Here is a 16536-nt window from a genome sequence, read left to right on the forward strand (position 1 = left end):
TATTTGGGGCGCACTATTCGAAATGTTCGCACAAGATGGAGTGAGCATAGTCGAAATATAAAGAAAAAATCTATGAAACATAGTGTATCAAGACACTATGCCCATGAGCACAATGGAGAAACTTGCCCCTTCACTATAACACCTCTTGAAAGTATCCCCAGCTCCTATAGATACAATAGGTTTACCAAATTACGCCAAAGGGAAACCTATTGGATTTATAGATTTGGTACACTTTTTCCTAATGGCCTCAATGAGGTAATAGACTCTGCTGCATTTTAGGTTACCCATCTGTAACAAACCCCTAGTCTAGTTAGGGATACACAAAAACAGAATTTATGTTTACCTGATAAATTTCTTTCTCCAACGGTGTGTCCGGTCCACGGCGTCATCCTTACTTGTGGGATATTCTCTTCCCCAACAGGAAATGGCAAAGAGCCCAGCAAAGCTGGTCACATGATCCCTCCTAGGCTCCGCCTACCCCAGTCATTCGACCGACGTTAAGGAGGAATAATAGCATAGGAGAAACCATATGGTACCGTGGTGACTGTAGTTAAAGAAAATAAATTATCAGACCTGATTAAAAAACCAGGGCGGGCCGTGGACCGGACACACCGTTGGAGAAAGAAATTTATCAGGTAAACATAAATTCTGTTTTCTCCAACATAGGTGTGTCCGGTCCACGGCGTCATCCTTACTTGTGGGAACCAATACCAAAGCTTTAGGACACGGATGAAGGGAGGGAGCAAATCAGGTCACCTAAATGGAAGGCACCACGGCTTGCAAAACCTTTCTCCCAAAAATAGCCTCAGAAGAAGCAAAAGTATCAAACTTGTACAATTTGGTAAAAGTGTGCAGTGAAGACCAAGTCGCTGCCCTACATATCTGATCAACAGAAGCCTCGTTCTTGAAGGCCCATGTGGAAGCCACAGCCCTAGTGGAATGAGCTGTGATTCTTTCGGGAGGCTGCCGTCCGGCAGTCTCGTAAGCCAATCTGATGATGCTTTTAATCCAAAAAGAGAGAGAGGTAGAAGTTGCTTTTTGACCTCTCCTTTTACCTGAATAAACAACAAACAAGGAAGATGTTTGTCTAAAATCCTTTGTAGCATCTAAATAGAATTTTAGAGCGCGAACAACATCCAAATTGTGCAACAAGCGTTCCTTCTTTGAAACTGGTTTCGGACACAGAGAAGGTACGATAATCTCCTGGTTAATGTTTTTGTTAGAAACAACTTTTGGAAGAAAACCAGGTTTAGTACGTAAAACCACCTTATCTGCATGGAACACCAGATAAGGAGGAGAACACTGCAGAGCAGATAATTCTGAAACTCTTCTAGCAGAAGAAATTGCAACTAAAAACAAAACTTTCCAAGATAATAACTTAATATCAACGGAATGTAAGGGTTCAAACGGAACCCCCTGAAGAACTGAAAGAACTAAATTGAGACTCCAAGGAGGAGTCAAAGGTTTGTAAACAGGCTTGATTCTAACCAGAGCCTGAACAAAGGCTTGAACATCTGGCACAGCTGCCAGTTTTTTGTGAAGTAACACCGACAAGGCAGAAATCTGTCCCTTCAGGGAACTTGCCGATAATCCTTTTTCCAATCCTTCTTGAAGGAAGGATAGAATCCTAGGAATCTGAACCTTGTCCCAAGGGAATCCTTTAGATTCACACCAACAGATATATTTTTTCCAAATTTTGTGGTAAATCTTTCTAGTTACAGGCTTTCTGGCCTGAACAAGAGTATCGATAACAGAATCTGAGAAACCTCGCTTCGATAAAATCAAGCGTTCAATCTCCAAGCAGTCAGCTGGAGTGAAACCAGATTCGGATGTTCGAACGGACCCTGAACAAGAAGGTCTCGTCTCAAAGGTAGCTTCCAAGGTGGAGCCGATGACATATTCACCAGATCTGCATACCAAGTCCTGCGTGGCCACGCAGGAGCTATCAAGATCACCGACGCCCTCTCCTGATTGATCCTGGCTACCAGCCTGGGGATGAGAGGAAACGGCGGGAACACATAAGCTAGTTTGAAGGTCCAAGGTGCTACTAGTGCATCCACTAGAGCCGCCTTGGGATCCCTGGATCTGGACCCGTAGCAAGGAACTTTGAAGTTCTGACGAGAGGCCATCAGATCCATGTCTGGAATGCCCCATAGTTGAGTGACTTGGGCAAAGATTTCCGGATGGAGTTCCCACTCCCCCGGATGCAATGTCTGACGACTCAGAAAATCCGCTTCCCAATTTTCCACTCCCGGGATGTGGATAGCAGACAGGTGGCAGGAGTGAGACTCCGCCCATAGAATAATCTTGGTCACTTCTTCCATCGCTAGGGAACTCCTTGTTCCCCCCTGATGGTTGATGTACGCAACAGTCGTCATGTTGTCTGATTGAAACCGTATGAACTTGGTCCTCGCTAGCTGAGGCCAAGCCTTGAGAGCATTGAATATCGCTCTCAGTTCCAGAATATTTATCGGTAGAAGAGATTCTTCCCGATACCAAAGACCCTGAGCTTTCAGGGATCCCCAGACCGCGCCCCAGCCCATCAGACTGGCGTCGGTCGTGACAATGACCCACTCTGGTCTGCGGAATGTCATCCCTCGTGACAGGTTGTCCAGGGACAGCCACCAACGGAGTGAGTCTCTGGTCCTCTGATTTACTTGTATCTTTGGAGACAAGTCTGTATAGTCCCCATTCCACTGACTGAGCATGCACAGTTGTAATGGTCTTAGATGAATGCGCGCAAAAGGAACTATGTCCATTGCCGCTACCATCAACCCGATCACTTCCATGCACTGAGCTACGGAAGGAAGAGGAACGGAATGAAGTATTCGAAAAAACATGAAGGAATTGTTCAAAATTCACCAAACTTTCACCACAGTGTCTTAAAGCCTTGAAAATATTGCACACCAATTTTGGAAGCTTAAACCCTTAAAATAACGGAACCGGAGCCGTTTTAAGCTTTAACCCCTTTACAGTCCCTGGTATCTGCTTTGCTGAGACCCAACCAAACCCAAAGGGGAATACGATACCAAATGACGCCTTCAGAAGTCTTTTATAAGTATCAGAGCTCCTCTCACATGCGACTGCATGCCATGCCTCTCAAAAACAAGTGCGCAACACCGGCGCGAAAATGAGACTCTGCCTATGCTTTGGGAAAGCCCCTAAAGAATAAGGTGTCTAAAACAGTGCCTGCCGATATTATTATATCAAAATACCCAGAATAAATGATTCCTCAAGGCTAAATAAGTGTTAATATCAATCGATTTAGCCCAAAAAAGGTCTACAGTCTAAATAAGCCCTTGTGAAGCCCTTATTTACAATCGTAATAAACATGGCTTACCGGATCCCATAGGGAAAATGACAGCTTCCAGCATTACATCGTCTTGTTAGAATGTGTCATACCTCAAGCAGCAAAGGACTGCAAACTGTTCCCCCAACTGAAGTTAATTGCTCTCAACAGTCCTGTGTGGAACAGCCATGGATTTTAGTTACGGTTGCTAAAATCATTTTCCTCATACAAACAGAATTCTTCATCTCTTTTCTGTTTCTGAGTAAATAGTACGTACCAGCACTATTTGAAAATAACAAACTCTTGATTGAATAATGAAAAACTACAGTTAAACACTAAAAAACTCTAAGCCATCTCCGTGGAGATGTTGCCTGTACAACGGCAAAGAGAATGACTGGGGTAGGCGGAGCCTAGGAGGGATCATGTGACCAGCTTTGCTGGGCTCTTTGCCATTTCCTGTTGGGGAAGAGAATATCCCACAAGTAAGGATGACGCCGTGGACCGGACACACCTATGTTGGAGAAATGAATATTAATGGGTATACACCTAGGTCTGAGACTATGTCTAAACTGACTACACAAATGGTCTAATTAACGTTATATATTTTTTTCATATAAATGCCAAGTAGGCGGTTGTATATAGATAATTGTATCCAATATCTCCGAATGGGGTCATTGTGGGGCTAATCACAAATAGAATCACAATGGATCATAGGTATCAAATACACCGCTTAGTGTTTGGCTATTAGGACCATTATGTTTAATTTCCAAAAAAAAAAAACACTAAATATAAGACAATCTTATATCCCAGTATGAGAATATAGGGTTAAGGGTTAGCGACAACCTCATATAACTGCTTGGAATCCACATTGTGATCAGACTTAGATCCACATAATCACTCTTTATAGTTTAATCTCACATTATTATTATTTTTTAATTTTTATTTTTATATTTTTATTTTTATTTTGTAAATATATCCTAGCACATAGTTATACATTAAGCACTTCATGCACATAATAATTATTTACCATTATACTATTAAATGACAGAACCATATCCTTAGTGCACAACACAAACATATTGGTCTGTTGACCAATAGTAAATAATGTTAGATTTATTAATAGTCACAAGTAGGATTACGAGGAATGGTTTTAGATTATTTACTATAATCACCATTATACACTCATGTCCAAAATACTCTCTCACATCTAGTATCACAATTAATCACTAATAATACATAGAGGTATATGTCACTATGATCACATTTAGGATCAGTCCAGTCATTTCTAGACAGAAAGATAATTAGTAGAATAACAATTGGAAACATTAAGAGATCAGTGTTCTCCCCATCAAGTGTATATTCATACTATCCTATTATCGGATCACATATAGGATTAGTCCAGTCAAGTCTAGAGAGTAGGATAATTAGTAGAATAACAAATGGACACATAAAGAGATTAGCGTTCTCCCTTTCTAGTGTATTATCATACTATTCTATGATCAGGTCGCTAGATTAGAGTAGTACCACACCACCAATGCCGGTATCATCCTATATTTAGACGTACCAGTTATGATTTAGGGTGTCTCACAACAAATTGTTTTTTAATATATAGGACTGTTAGGATGTCTACAGTAGATGTATCTACGTCGCTAATATGTTAGACAGATTGGCAGTATTTTTTACAATACGAAACAACAAATAGGGGTGTATATGGAAGTCATCAGAATACAGCTCTGTGATTGGTCTGACACCTCACCCACTGAAGGGCTATCCAAAAAGAATGTCTCCGATATGAGACCAGTGGTGTTATTATAAGTTAGGATTATTGTTTGTATCATGTTTATATTAGATAGTGGAATTACGGATGAATTTGTTTGACAAAGACAGATATCAGTTGTAATCACTAGAAACTTTTTGTTTCAAATAGAGGTCCTGATACGCTCTTAAGAATTTACCAATGGTGTTCGATTACCTGTACACACCCACCAAGAAAGGGGAGTGTTTGTGGAAATGTTTGGTAGTGGCGGCAATAAAAAGCCGGTTTTAAAACTTATTTTATATGCCTGATGAAACGGCCAGGAGGGCCGAGAAACGCGTAGTAATTTTAAACCTGTTTTTATTTGATTATGTGCCTGTCAACCCTGTGCAATAAAAGTTTTAAGTTTATTTTAACCTAACTTGAGCCTGGAGATTGAATGTGAGCATACCACTACCAGACAGTCCATTTATCGGAGGGCCGTTGCAACCGAAGATTAGCCGGAGAGAGCCAGCTGGTCAGCTCTGATTGCCAGCCCGCTTCCACAAGCACACTGGTGTGCTGTGCTAAAGTGTGAGTACCCCGTGTACAAATCATCTGAAGTGTGTGCTTACTTTATTCCTATCGATACACACATTTGTGCGCCTCTCTTTTTGTCTTCGTCTTATAGAAAATACGTTTTCCAATCTGGGATCGTTTTGGAGAGTGCAGCCGTGAAAAAGTGCCTAAGTGATCCTATCCTGGGACTGAATTGGATCTTCAGGACTTTAAGGAATCCACATTTGACACTGGGACAATTCCAATATGGACTTTTAATCGAACACCATTTAATGAGGTTCCCCTTTCCATTTCTTTTTCATTATAAGATTGTTTTATGATTTAGTATCGATACACCAGAAACATTTGTTGCGATATAAGTTGTTTGTTTTAAAATGTATTTTTCATTTCACAAGTAGTGAAGTACGAGCGCCCTCTGGTGACCTATGGTCATTACTAGGCTTTTTAATGGGCAGCCTACCCTCTCTGCCCCCACGGAAGCCGCCGGTCATGGAAAAGAGCGCACCCTCCTTGCTGTTGCCGGTGTTCTGTCAAATAAGGTGACAGAACACCAGCAACTAGGCACGGCTCCTCTCTATGGAGGGCACCTGTAGGCACATGCCTACTCTGCCTCATTACAAATCTGGCCCTGTAAATGTTACATTAACCTCTCTGGTGCAATATTAACCCTCTTACATTTTACTTTCTGGTGCAGTGTTAAAGGGACAGTATACACCAATTATCATATAACTGCAAACCGGCACAAATCAGCACAAACAAATGGTATATTTGTTTTTAAAATTGAATAAAATGGGATGCAAAGTGGGCGGGGTCTCATAAAAAAAAAAAATGCGCTATCTCCCCGAAACCAAAAATGGCACAAACGTTCATTTTTGCAGCACAAATCAGCACAAACGCAGCACAAACAAATGGTATATTTTTAAAAAAAAATTGCATAGCATGGGGTGCAAAGTGGGCGGAGTTTCAGCAAATATAATGCGTAAAATCTCCAAAACCAAACTGGTACCAACGTTCGTTTTTGTGGCACAAATTAGCACAAACAAATTGTATATTTGTTTTTAATATTGCATAAGATGGGGTGCAAAGTGGGCGGGATTTAATAAAAAAATAATGCGCAATATCTCCTAAACCAAACCGGCACAAACGTTAATTTTTGCGGCACAAATTAGCACAAACAAATGGTATATTTGTCTTTAAAATTGAATAACATGGGGTGCAAAGTGGGCGGGGTTTCATAAAAATAATGCGCTATATCTCCGAAACCAAACCGGCACAAACGTTCATTTTTGCGGCACAAATCAGCACAAACAAATGGTATATTTGTTTTTAAAATTGCATAACATGGGGGGGCAAAGTGGGCAGGGTTTCATAAAAAATAATGCGCTATATCTCCTAAACCAAAATGGCACAAACGTTCGTTTATGCAGCACAAACGCAACACAAACAAATGGTATATTTTAATTACATGGGGTGCAAAGGGGGCGGAGTTTCAGCAAATATAATGCGCTATATCTCCGAAACCAAACCGACACAAACGTTTGTTTTTTCAGCACAAACCAGCACAAACGAATGGTATATTTTAATTACGTTTTTACAAAACATGGGGTGCCAACTTCACATAGGTGACAAAGGTTGCTTTTCTGCGTTTCCAGATAGAGACTTCCTCATGGAGACTGAATTTAACAGTTCAAAGAAGACTGAAATTGTTTGAGCTTGTCAAAATCTTCAATCTCTACAGTTTCCCCCTGTTGCTCTTTTTATGGAAGGTCTAGGTCTTACGATTGCAGCCTCGGGTGCTATTCCATTTGCTCGTTGTCATATGAGACCACTTCAGCTTTGTATGCTTCTACAGTGGTGCAGGGAGCATTGTCTCTTGTTTCAGAGGATTTGTCTGGATTTCAAAACAAGACTGTCTCTGTCTTGGTGGATGGATTTCCAGCCTATTTTGTGGGGGGCTTTTTATGCTTGTCCTATTTGGTCTGTGATCACTACAGATGCAAGTCTTTCAGGATAGAGCATCTTGGGAGGCAAGCTCGCCTATAAACATTTTAGAACTTTGTGCAATTTTCAGAGCTCTTCAAGCTTGGCCCCTTCTGAAAGGAGAATCTTTTCTCCGGTTCCAGTCAGACAATATCACAGCTGTGGCTTAAAGGGACATGACACCCACATTTTTTCTTTCATGATTTAGAAAGAGAATGCAATTTTAAACATCTTTCTAATTTACTTCTATTATCTATTTTGTTTTATTCTGTTGTTGTTCTTTGTTGAAAAGCATATCTAGATATGCTCAGTAGCTGCTGATTGGTTGCTGCACATAGAGGACTCGTGTGATTGGCTCACCATGTGTATTGCTTTTTCTTCAACTAAGGATATCTAAAAAATGAAGCAAAATAAATAATAGAAGTAAATTGAAATGTTGTTTAAATTTCTATTCTCTATCTGAATAATGAAAGAAAAATTTTGGGTTTAGTGGCCCTTTAAGTCAACCACTCGCAGTCCTTTAGCCATGAGGAAAGTATTTTCAATTTCTCGCTCTTGGGCAGAGGCCAATTTCTGTCTAATTTTAGCACTCCACATCCCAGGGGTGTTTAATTGGGAAGCAGATTTTCTCAGTCGTCAGCTTTTTCATCCAGGGAAATGGTCTCTTCATCTGGAAGTGTTCAATCAGATTGTATATCTTTGGGGTCTCCCGGAGGAAGACCTGATGGCCTCTGGGTTGTGCAACAATATTTAGTTAACATTTATAAATCTTTATAGCTCATCTTTGAATTAACTTTATTTGGGCCAGATTACGAGTGGAGCGCAAAATTGAGCTTATGCGAGCGCGATATTTGCGCTATACTCGTAAAACCAGTGCAAGCAATTGTGTGCTTGTATTTGAAGTGCGGTGCAATGTGAACACAACCTTGCATTCGCATTGCTAGGAAGCCATGTGCTCAAAAGATAACGCTTCCATTAGCTCCAATAGGAGCCTTGTTCTCATGGCGTGAGACACGACATGAGAACTAGCGCAGCGAAGAAGGTAAGTCGCGCATCAATGGGCAGCAAATGTAAATATATATTTATGTGTCTATATGTGTGTGTGTGTGTGTGTGTGTATATATATATTTATTATGTGTTACTATGTGTTATTATGTGTATATACATATATATTTATGTGTTACTATGTGTATATACATATATATTTATGTGTTATGTGTATATACATATACATTTATGTGTTAGTATGTGTATATACATATATATTTACAGGGAACACACAGTTCCCATAGACTGCAATGTAAAGGCACTTTTTTTTTCTCCAACATCCCACACTCACCACTTTTAACTCCTTATAACTCCTTTGTGCGTTTTTTTTTTTATAATAAAAAAAACAAAAACAAAAAAAACACATAAATTATGCTTACCTGATAATTTTATTTCCATCATGGGGAGGCGAGTCCATGGCTTCATTCATTACTTTTGGGAATTAGGAACCTGGCCACCAGAAGGAGGAAAAGACACCCCAGCCAAAGGCTTAAACACCTCCCCCACCCCCTTTATCCTCCCCAGTCATTCTGCAGAGGGAACAAGAAACAGTAGGAGAAATATCAGGGTATAAATGGTGCCAGAAGATGAATTAAGTTTAGGTCCGCCCACTGGAGTTACAGGCTGGAGCCGTGGACTCTCCTCCCCACAATGGAAATAAAATGATCAGTTAAGCATAATTTATGTTTTCCATCTAAAAGGGGAGGAGAGACCACGGCTTCATTCATTACTTTTGGGAAACATATGCCCAAGCTTTAGAGGACACTGAATGAAACTGGGAGGGTAAAAAGGCGGACCCTAATCTGAGGGCACCACAGCCTGCAAAACCTCTCTCCCAAAAACAGCTTTCGCAGAAGCAAAAACATCAAATTTCTAAAACTTTGTAAAAGTGTGTAAGGAGGACCAGGTAGCCGCCTTACAAATCTGCTCCATAGAGGCCTCATTCTTGAAGGCCCAAGACAAAGCCACAGCTCTAATTGAATGTGCCATGATCCTCTGAGGAGGCTTGTGTCCCTCTGTCTCATAGGCCAAGCGAATCAAGCTCCTCAACCAAAAGAACAAAGTAGAAGAGGCCCTCTGCCCCTTGCGCTTCCCGGAATACACCACAAAGAGATGTAGACTGTCTGAAATAGCCTGTAGATAAAACTTTAAGGTCCGAACCACATCCAGATTATGAAGTAACCTCTCCTTAGAAGAAGAAGGGTTATGACACAAAGAAGGATCAATTATTTCCTGATTGATGTTACAGTTAGACACCACCTTGGAAAAAAAAAACAAAAAAAAAACGGTGCGAAGAACAGCCTTATCCGCATGAAAGACCAGATAAGAAGGCTCGAATTGCAAGGCAGCCAGCTCAAATACTCTGCGTGCCGATGCAATGGCCAACAGAAAGAGAACCTTCCAGGACAGAATCTTAATGTCAATAGAATGCATAGGCTCAAACGGAACCCTCTGCAATACCTTAAAGGACCAAGTTCAAGCTCCATGAGGGAGCAGACTGCCTAAAGACAGGTCTGATTCTAGACAGAGCCTGAACAAAGGATTGAATGTCAGGAAGCTCAGCTAGTCTCCTGTGCAACAAGACTGATAAAGCCGAAATCTGTCCCTTTAAGGAACTGGCGGCAAGACCCTTCTCCAAACCTTCTTGGAGAAAAGACAGAATCCTGGATACCTTCACCTTGTGCCAAGGATATCAGTGTTTCTCACACCAGGACAAGTAAGCGACTGGCTTTCTTGCCTGAACTAGAGTGTCAATCACACTTTCAGAAAAACCTCTCTTGGTTAAGACTAAGCGTTCAATCTCCACGCAGTCAGCCTCAGGGAAACGAGATTTTGATGTTGAAAGGGACCCTGTTCCAGCAGATCCCTGTGACAGGGTAATCTCCATGGTGGAGAGGAAGACATCCCCACCAGATCCGCAAACCATGTCCTCTGCGGCCATGAAGGAGCAAACAGGATTGCTTGATGCGTGCAACTACACAAGGTAGAAGTGGTGACGGTGGAAAAATGTAAGCTAGGCTGAATCCCCAAGGCACCACTAAAGCATCTATCAGCTCTGCCTGGGGATCCCTCAACCTCGACCCGTATCGGGGTAGCTTGCAATTTAGTCTGGGCGCCATAAGATCTATCTCCGGCGTTCCCCATCTGAGACAAATCTCCGCAAACACTTTGGGGTGAAGAGACCATTCCCCCGGATGGAAGGATTGCCTGCTGATAAAGTCCGCTTCTCAGTTGTCCACACCTGGAATGTGGATTGCTGAGAATGAGCAGCTGTGGGAGCCCGCCCACTCCAAAATCCGAGACACCTCCCTCATTGCTGGGGAGCTACTCATTCCACCCTGGTGGTTGATGTAAGCCACAAGGTAATGTTGTCGGTCTGGAATCGGGTGAAGCTTAACGACCCCAGAGGAGGCCATGCCCTCAGAGCATTGTAGATTGCTCAAAGTTCCAGAATATTTATCGGAAGGAGAGACTCTTCCCGGGTCCATTTTCCTTGGGCCAATCTGGCACCCCAAACAGCTCCCCATCCTGCCAGACTCGCGTCCGTGGTCACAATCTCCCAGGATGGTCTCAGGAAGGATATCCCCAGGGACAGATGCTCTGGACAGATCCACCAAGATAGGGAGTCCCTAGTCCAAGCATCCATGTATATCCGCTGTGATAGATCTAAATGACCGCCGTTCCACTGTCTCAACATGCACAAGTTAAGAGGTCTGAGATGGAATCTGGCGAAAGCGAGGACATCTATGCTGGAAACCATGAGACTGATCATCTCCATACACTGAGCCACCGAAGGGCTTGAGTAAGACCGAAGGGCAAGACAGGTGGATGCAATCTTCCTGCGTCGTTGATCTGTGAGAAATATTTTCATGAGCATAGAGTCTATTATAGTGCCCAGGAACTCCACCCTGTTGCTGGGAACCAGGGAACTCTTTCCCGAGTTGATCTTCCAACCATGAGATTGGAACAATAAAAGAAGAGCCCTCAAATGATCCTCTGCAAAGCTGAACGACGGCGCCTGTCTGGACTAGGATGTCGTCCAAATAGGGCGCCACAGCAATGCCCCTGGATCTGGCCACTGCAAGAAGCGCCCCCAGAACCTTCATGAAGACTCTCGGGGTCGTTGCCAGGCCAAAGGGAAGGGCCACAAACTGGAAGTGATGGTCCAGAAACGCAAATCTTAGGAACTTGAAGTGGTCCCTGTGAATTGGAACATGAAGGAAAGCATCCTTCAAGTCTATTGTCGTCATGAACTGCCCCTCTTGAACTAGAGGCAGAATAGATCTGATTGTTTCCATTTTGAACGATGGATTCGTGGCCAATCGGCTGCCAGCAGGGGGGTGTTAATCAACCCAATCGTATTCGATCAGGTTGAATTGTGACGATGTCTGTCCTACTCCTCAGAGCAGGCGGACAGATTATGGAGAAGCCAGAAACACGGGCCCTCCAGCTCCATACAAAGTTTGATAGATAGGCCCCTTTAGGTCCAGAATCGAGCAAAACATGCCCTCCTTCTTTGGAACCACAAAAAGATTTGAATAGTACCCTAGACCCCTTTCTGCTTGGGGTACTGGTATGATAACACCTAGAGAGGAGAGATCACTCACACATTCTAGAAAGGCCGCTCTCTTTTACAGTCTTGAAGACCGGTTTGACAGGAGGAATTTGCCCCTGGGCGGATGGGACCTGAATCCTATCCTGTAACCCTGGGCAACAACCTCCAGAACCCAAGGGTCCTGAACGTCCTGCAAACAGGCTTCAAAAAAGGGAGACAATCTGCCCCCTACTTGGTCCTGGGACCGGTCGGAGCACCACCCTGTCCTCGTATACCTCATCAAGCTTAGGAATCGAAGGTTGCTCAGGAAGCTTCAGTTCTGGGACCTCCAGAGTAGAAAGCACTTGCTTCAGCAAAAAAAAGCAAAATTCTCCATCCTAAACCTAAAGTCAGGCTCCTCCGCAGGTGGAGGATCAGATGATACAGACTCCGAACTAGAAGGAGCCTCCTCCAAAGAGTCGGAGTGGACCTTATCATCGTATAATGCCTCTGATATTTCCATAGACGTAGACAAACCCTGGCCCGGGTCGCCATGATACGCCCTACACTTGCGCTTAGCAGAACGTGGTAAGGCATGGATCACTTTTGATCCGCAAAATCTGATGGCCAACTAATCTCTCCCGTAGGAGTAATGGTTGGACCCTGGGGCGCTGCATGTGCACTCGGAGATGAAAGCAGGGAACGCACCTCACGGGATGGGGAGCCCTCAGAGGAGGACGGCTCAGTAGTAGTAGACATCCCTTTAGTTTTAGATGTCGCAACTTTATCAAGGCATGTGGAACAAAGTTGAGCAGGCTGATCTACAAGAACCTCCTCACAATAAACACAGGAATGAGACTTTGTTAAAGAGGGAGTACCCTCTAACGCGTCAGAGTCCTCCATGGATTGTGCTTTTATTATGGACTAGACTAGCTTAAAAAACAGGCACCTTTATACCTCCAATGGCCGGAGAACTCACCACCTCCTATGACCCGGACTACAGAAACTGCTTTGTTTCCTATGCCGCTGATCAACAGAGGAAGTGAAAACTCACACCCGGTCACCTGGGATGCCTCGCAGGACCGCACCTGCACTAAGGAGAAAACGCACCAAAATCGGCCGCGCAAATACTCCCGGAAGTCAACCTGAAATTCCACCATTGCCAGAGCCACATCTCGCACATAACACAGCAATAACACAAACAATATTATATATAAACCCCCCTGCTCAATAATCCCCTCACTAGGAATATTAACCTTTGATTCCATAAGATAAAAAGGCGCCACACTGTGACCTTGTCTTCTGTGTTATGTATAAAAAAGGAAACGATCTTACCAGAATCCATGCAGTGGAACAGGAACACGGCCCTTCAAGTGTGACAGGTGAAAGCATCGCTCCTGACATGGACTTGAGTGCAGAAAGCAGGCAGCGAAACTCGTCAATGCTGAATGCTTGTGGAGCTGTTAATTTGAGTCGGGTTGGTTTTGCAGAAAGACTCTCCCTGCATCTCCGGACTAACTTTCATCCAGGCTCTCACTAAGAGGCTGACAGGACTACTTAAAACTCCAGTCCCATTCCTAAGAGTACTACCCTCCATAAGAGACTACTATGAATCTTCAGCACTTTTCTGCCAACCTCCTGTGACAAAAGGCAAAGAATGACTGGGGGATGAGGGCAGTGGGGAAGGTATTTATGCCTTTGGCTGGGGTGTCTTTGCCTCCTCCTGGTGGCCAGGTTCTTAATTCCCAAAAGTAATGAATGAAGCCGTGGACTCTCCTCCCCTTTAGGTGGAAATGCTCATATTTTTTATTTTTAAAAACCACTACACGCTAAATTTTGGGGGCAATTGGGGGACATTTAGAACAATAACCAGAGGTCTGACCACTGGTTAATTTTCGGAGCGCTTATTTACAAGCTTGCGATAGCAATAACCAGACACTTGTAATGCCTGGTTATATATTTCGAGCCTGTAAACGGGCAAATTTGCCTGTTGGCGGGTGAGCAATAAATTAGTGCTCCACTTGTAAAATAGTCCTTTATATGCTATGATGCCAGTCGATGTATCAACCAATAGAGTTAACAACAAAATACAATCAAGTTAAAAAAAAATCTGTATCTCTTTGCTGGTCTATGGTTTTCAGTCTTACCTTAAGAACAGTAGTTTAGAAAACGCTAGAGATTGAGGCGAACCAAACGTAGCTTCATACTGGGGGTCTGACCTACAAATAGACAGATGGGGCTTTAAAAAGAACAAAATGTGGCTGGAAAAAAGAGCTATGTTACATATTAAGTATATTTCGGTGACACAGCAGTTTGCAAAACAATATCCTGAACAGACGATTTACCCTCTATGTAAGTGCTTCCCTTTTTTATTGCTAGGTTCCAAAAATATATGGGGTTAAGTAAAAGCCAAAAATCATTATATCCTAATGAGGTTCCATGGACCTTAGCTCCTCTGTTGATTAAAAAGTACATAAAACCACATGCAAACGTCATTTCACAGAGAAGCGGCGATCGCCCACAAGAAGTTCTATCGCTGGTCAAAGTAAAAAAAAGATTTATGTAGAAATAAATTAAAGGGACATCAAACCCAAAACTTTTCTTTCATGATTTGATAGAAAATACAATTTTAAACATCTTTCCACTTTACTTCTATTATGAAATTAGATTTTTTTCTCATGGTATCATTTGTTGAAAGGAGCAGCAATGCACTACTGGTTGCTAACTGAACACATGGGGTGAGGCAATGAAAATGACAATATATATGCAGCCACCAATCAGCAGCTGGCACCCAGTTGCTTTGGTGATCCTTAGCTTGCTAGATAACCCCTTCAACAGAGGATAACAAGAGAAGGAAGCAAATTAAATAATATAAGTACATTGGAAAGTTGTTTAAAATTGTATGCTCTATTTGAATTAAAAGTTTCTAATTATGACTTTACTGTCTGATTGTGCATTAGAAAATAACTAAAGGAAACTCATGGATATAATGAATACTCTGGGCTATAGCCCACTTATAGTACTGCCCCTGACTTTAAAGAAGTTTTACTATCACTATAAATGTGTACTTGTTTTAGTCTTTAAATCAAATGTCATATTTTGGTTTAAAAGACCCATATAATTTTTTTTTGTACAGGTTCAAATGTTTATTAGGATAAGGTAGTTGCGAACGTCAGCTCTTCTACGTTTTCCCATTATATCTCAGGAGTATGTTTTCTCTGTGGGGCGAAAACAATGAAGTCCAGCTTTGACCAGCACAGCGAATAAAAAAAAAAAGAATAAATAATAATAACATTGTTAAAGGGATATTAAACACTAAGATTTTTTTTTTAGTATCTCATTTATAACTGTGCTGGTCTCAGCAGAGGAGGTAAGATAACAGATTTTTAAACATAAAGAAACCTAGGTTACAACATGGCCGCATCCACCGGTACACTGGAGCAGGAAGTGGTGTCTGCATTTTACCTTGAGTTGATGACTGGCAGAGGGGGAGAGGACAGGAGCTGCTTAAACTGGTGCGTACTTAGCACCTCTCCATCAAAGTTCACTTCCCACATCCTGGACCCTGGTCGAGCGCAGTATATCAATGGCTGCTGACCGACGCTGTTCCTTCCAACAGGGAAAAAGCAAGCTCCGTATTCACCATCTCTCTCCTTATTGCCAATTTTCCAGAACTTTTCCCTTGATAAGATAAAGAAAAAAAATAAATAGTTTAACTGACTGTCCACCTTAAAGGGACAGTAAATACCCTGATATTTTTATATAAAATGTTTCGTTATATTGCAAAGTTGTGTCATTACACATATTTTTATCATTTATCTTGCTCTCCTTTCATGAAATTTGTCTCTGAAAATTAATTCTCAGAACTTGAAATGCATCCCACTGACTTATCAAAGCTAACATTGCTACATATGTTTCCCTAATTGGATTTAATTAATAACAACTGCAATACAATGCACTTTATACTACGATTCTGACTATGGTCAGCCTTGGACAGTGCTGTTGAGTCAGGATCAGACTGATATACTACAGGAAAGTTCTTCTCTATGAAAGGGACAAGTTGAGCAAAGAGAGGCTGCTCCTTGGGTGCCATAGAACAAGCTTTATTGTTCATACCAGGTTGAGCCCTTCTCTCTGTATGTATATGGTTAGCCTTGTTGTCTGCAGGCTAAAGAACCGGATTGGCTGCTCCAAATTAGGCAAGTGGTGGGTTGGAGTTTGGCTACTGAAAATTGCCATAAAAAGGATGTTAAGTTGTTTTAAAAATGTTTAGACCTGGCTGATATAGAATAAACATAACAACAGAAATATAAACACTCAGGCCTAGATTTGGAGTTCGGCGGTAGCCGTCAAAACCAGCGTTAGAGGCTC

General features: G+C 42.2%; 1 protein-coding gene across 1 annotated transcript in view; it reads right to left on the reverse strand.

Annotated features, from left to right (window-relative positions):
- Positions 1-16536, reverse strand: part of HPS5 (HPS5 biogenesis of lysosomal organelles complex 2 subunit 2) — a 182174-nt gene that overhangs the window by 115463 nt on the left and 50175 nt on the right. The window contains exons 7-8 of the mRNA XM_053720662.1: positions 15631-15846; positions 14313-14384 (exon numbers count right to left, since the gene is read on the reverse strand). Of these exons, the coding sequence (XP_053576637.1) occupies positions 14313-14384; positions 15631-15846 (288 nt within the window). The remainder of the gene's footprint in view (positions 1-14312; positions 14385-15630; positions 15847-16536) is intronic.

Source organism: Bombina bombina, chromosome 7, assembly GCF_027579735.1.
Source record: "Bombina bombina isolate aBomBom1 chromosome 7, aBomBom1.pri, whole genome shotgun sequence".
NCBI lineage: Eukaryota > Metazoa > Chordata > Amphibia > Anura > Bombinatoridae > Bombina > Bombina bombina.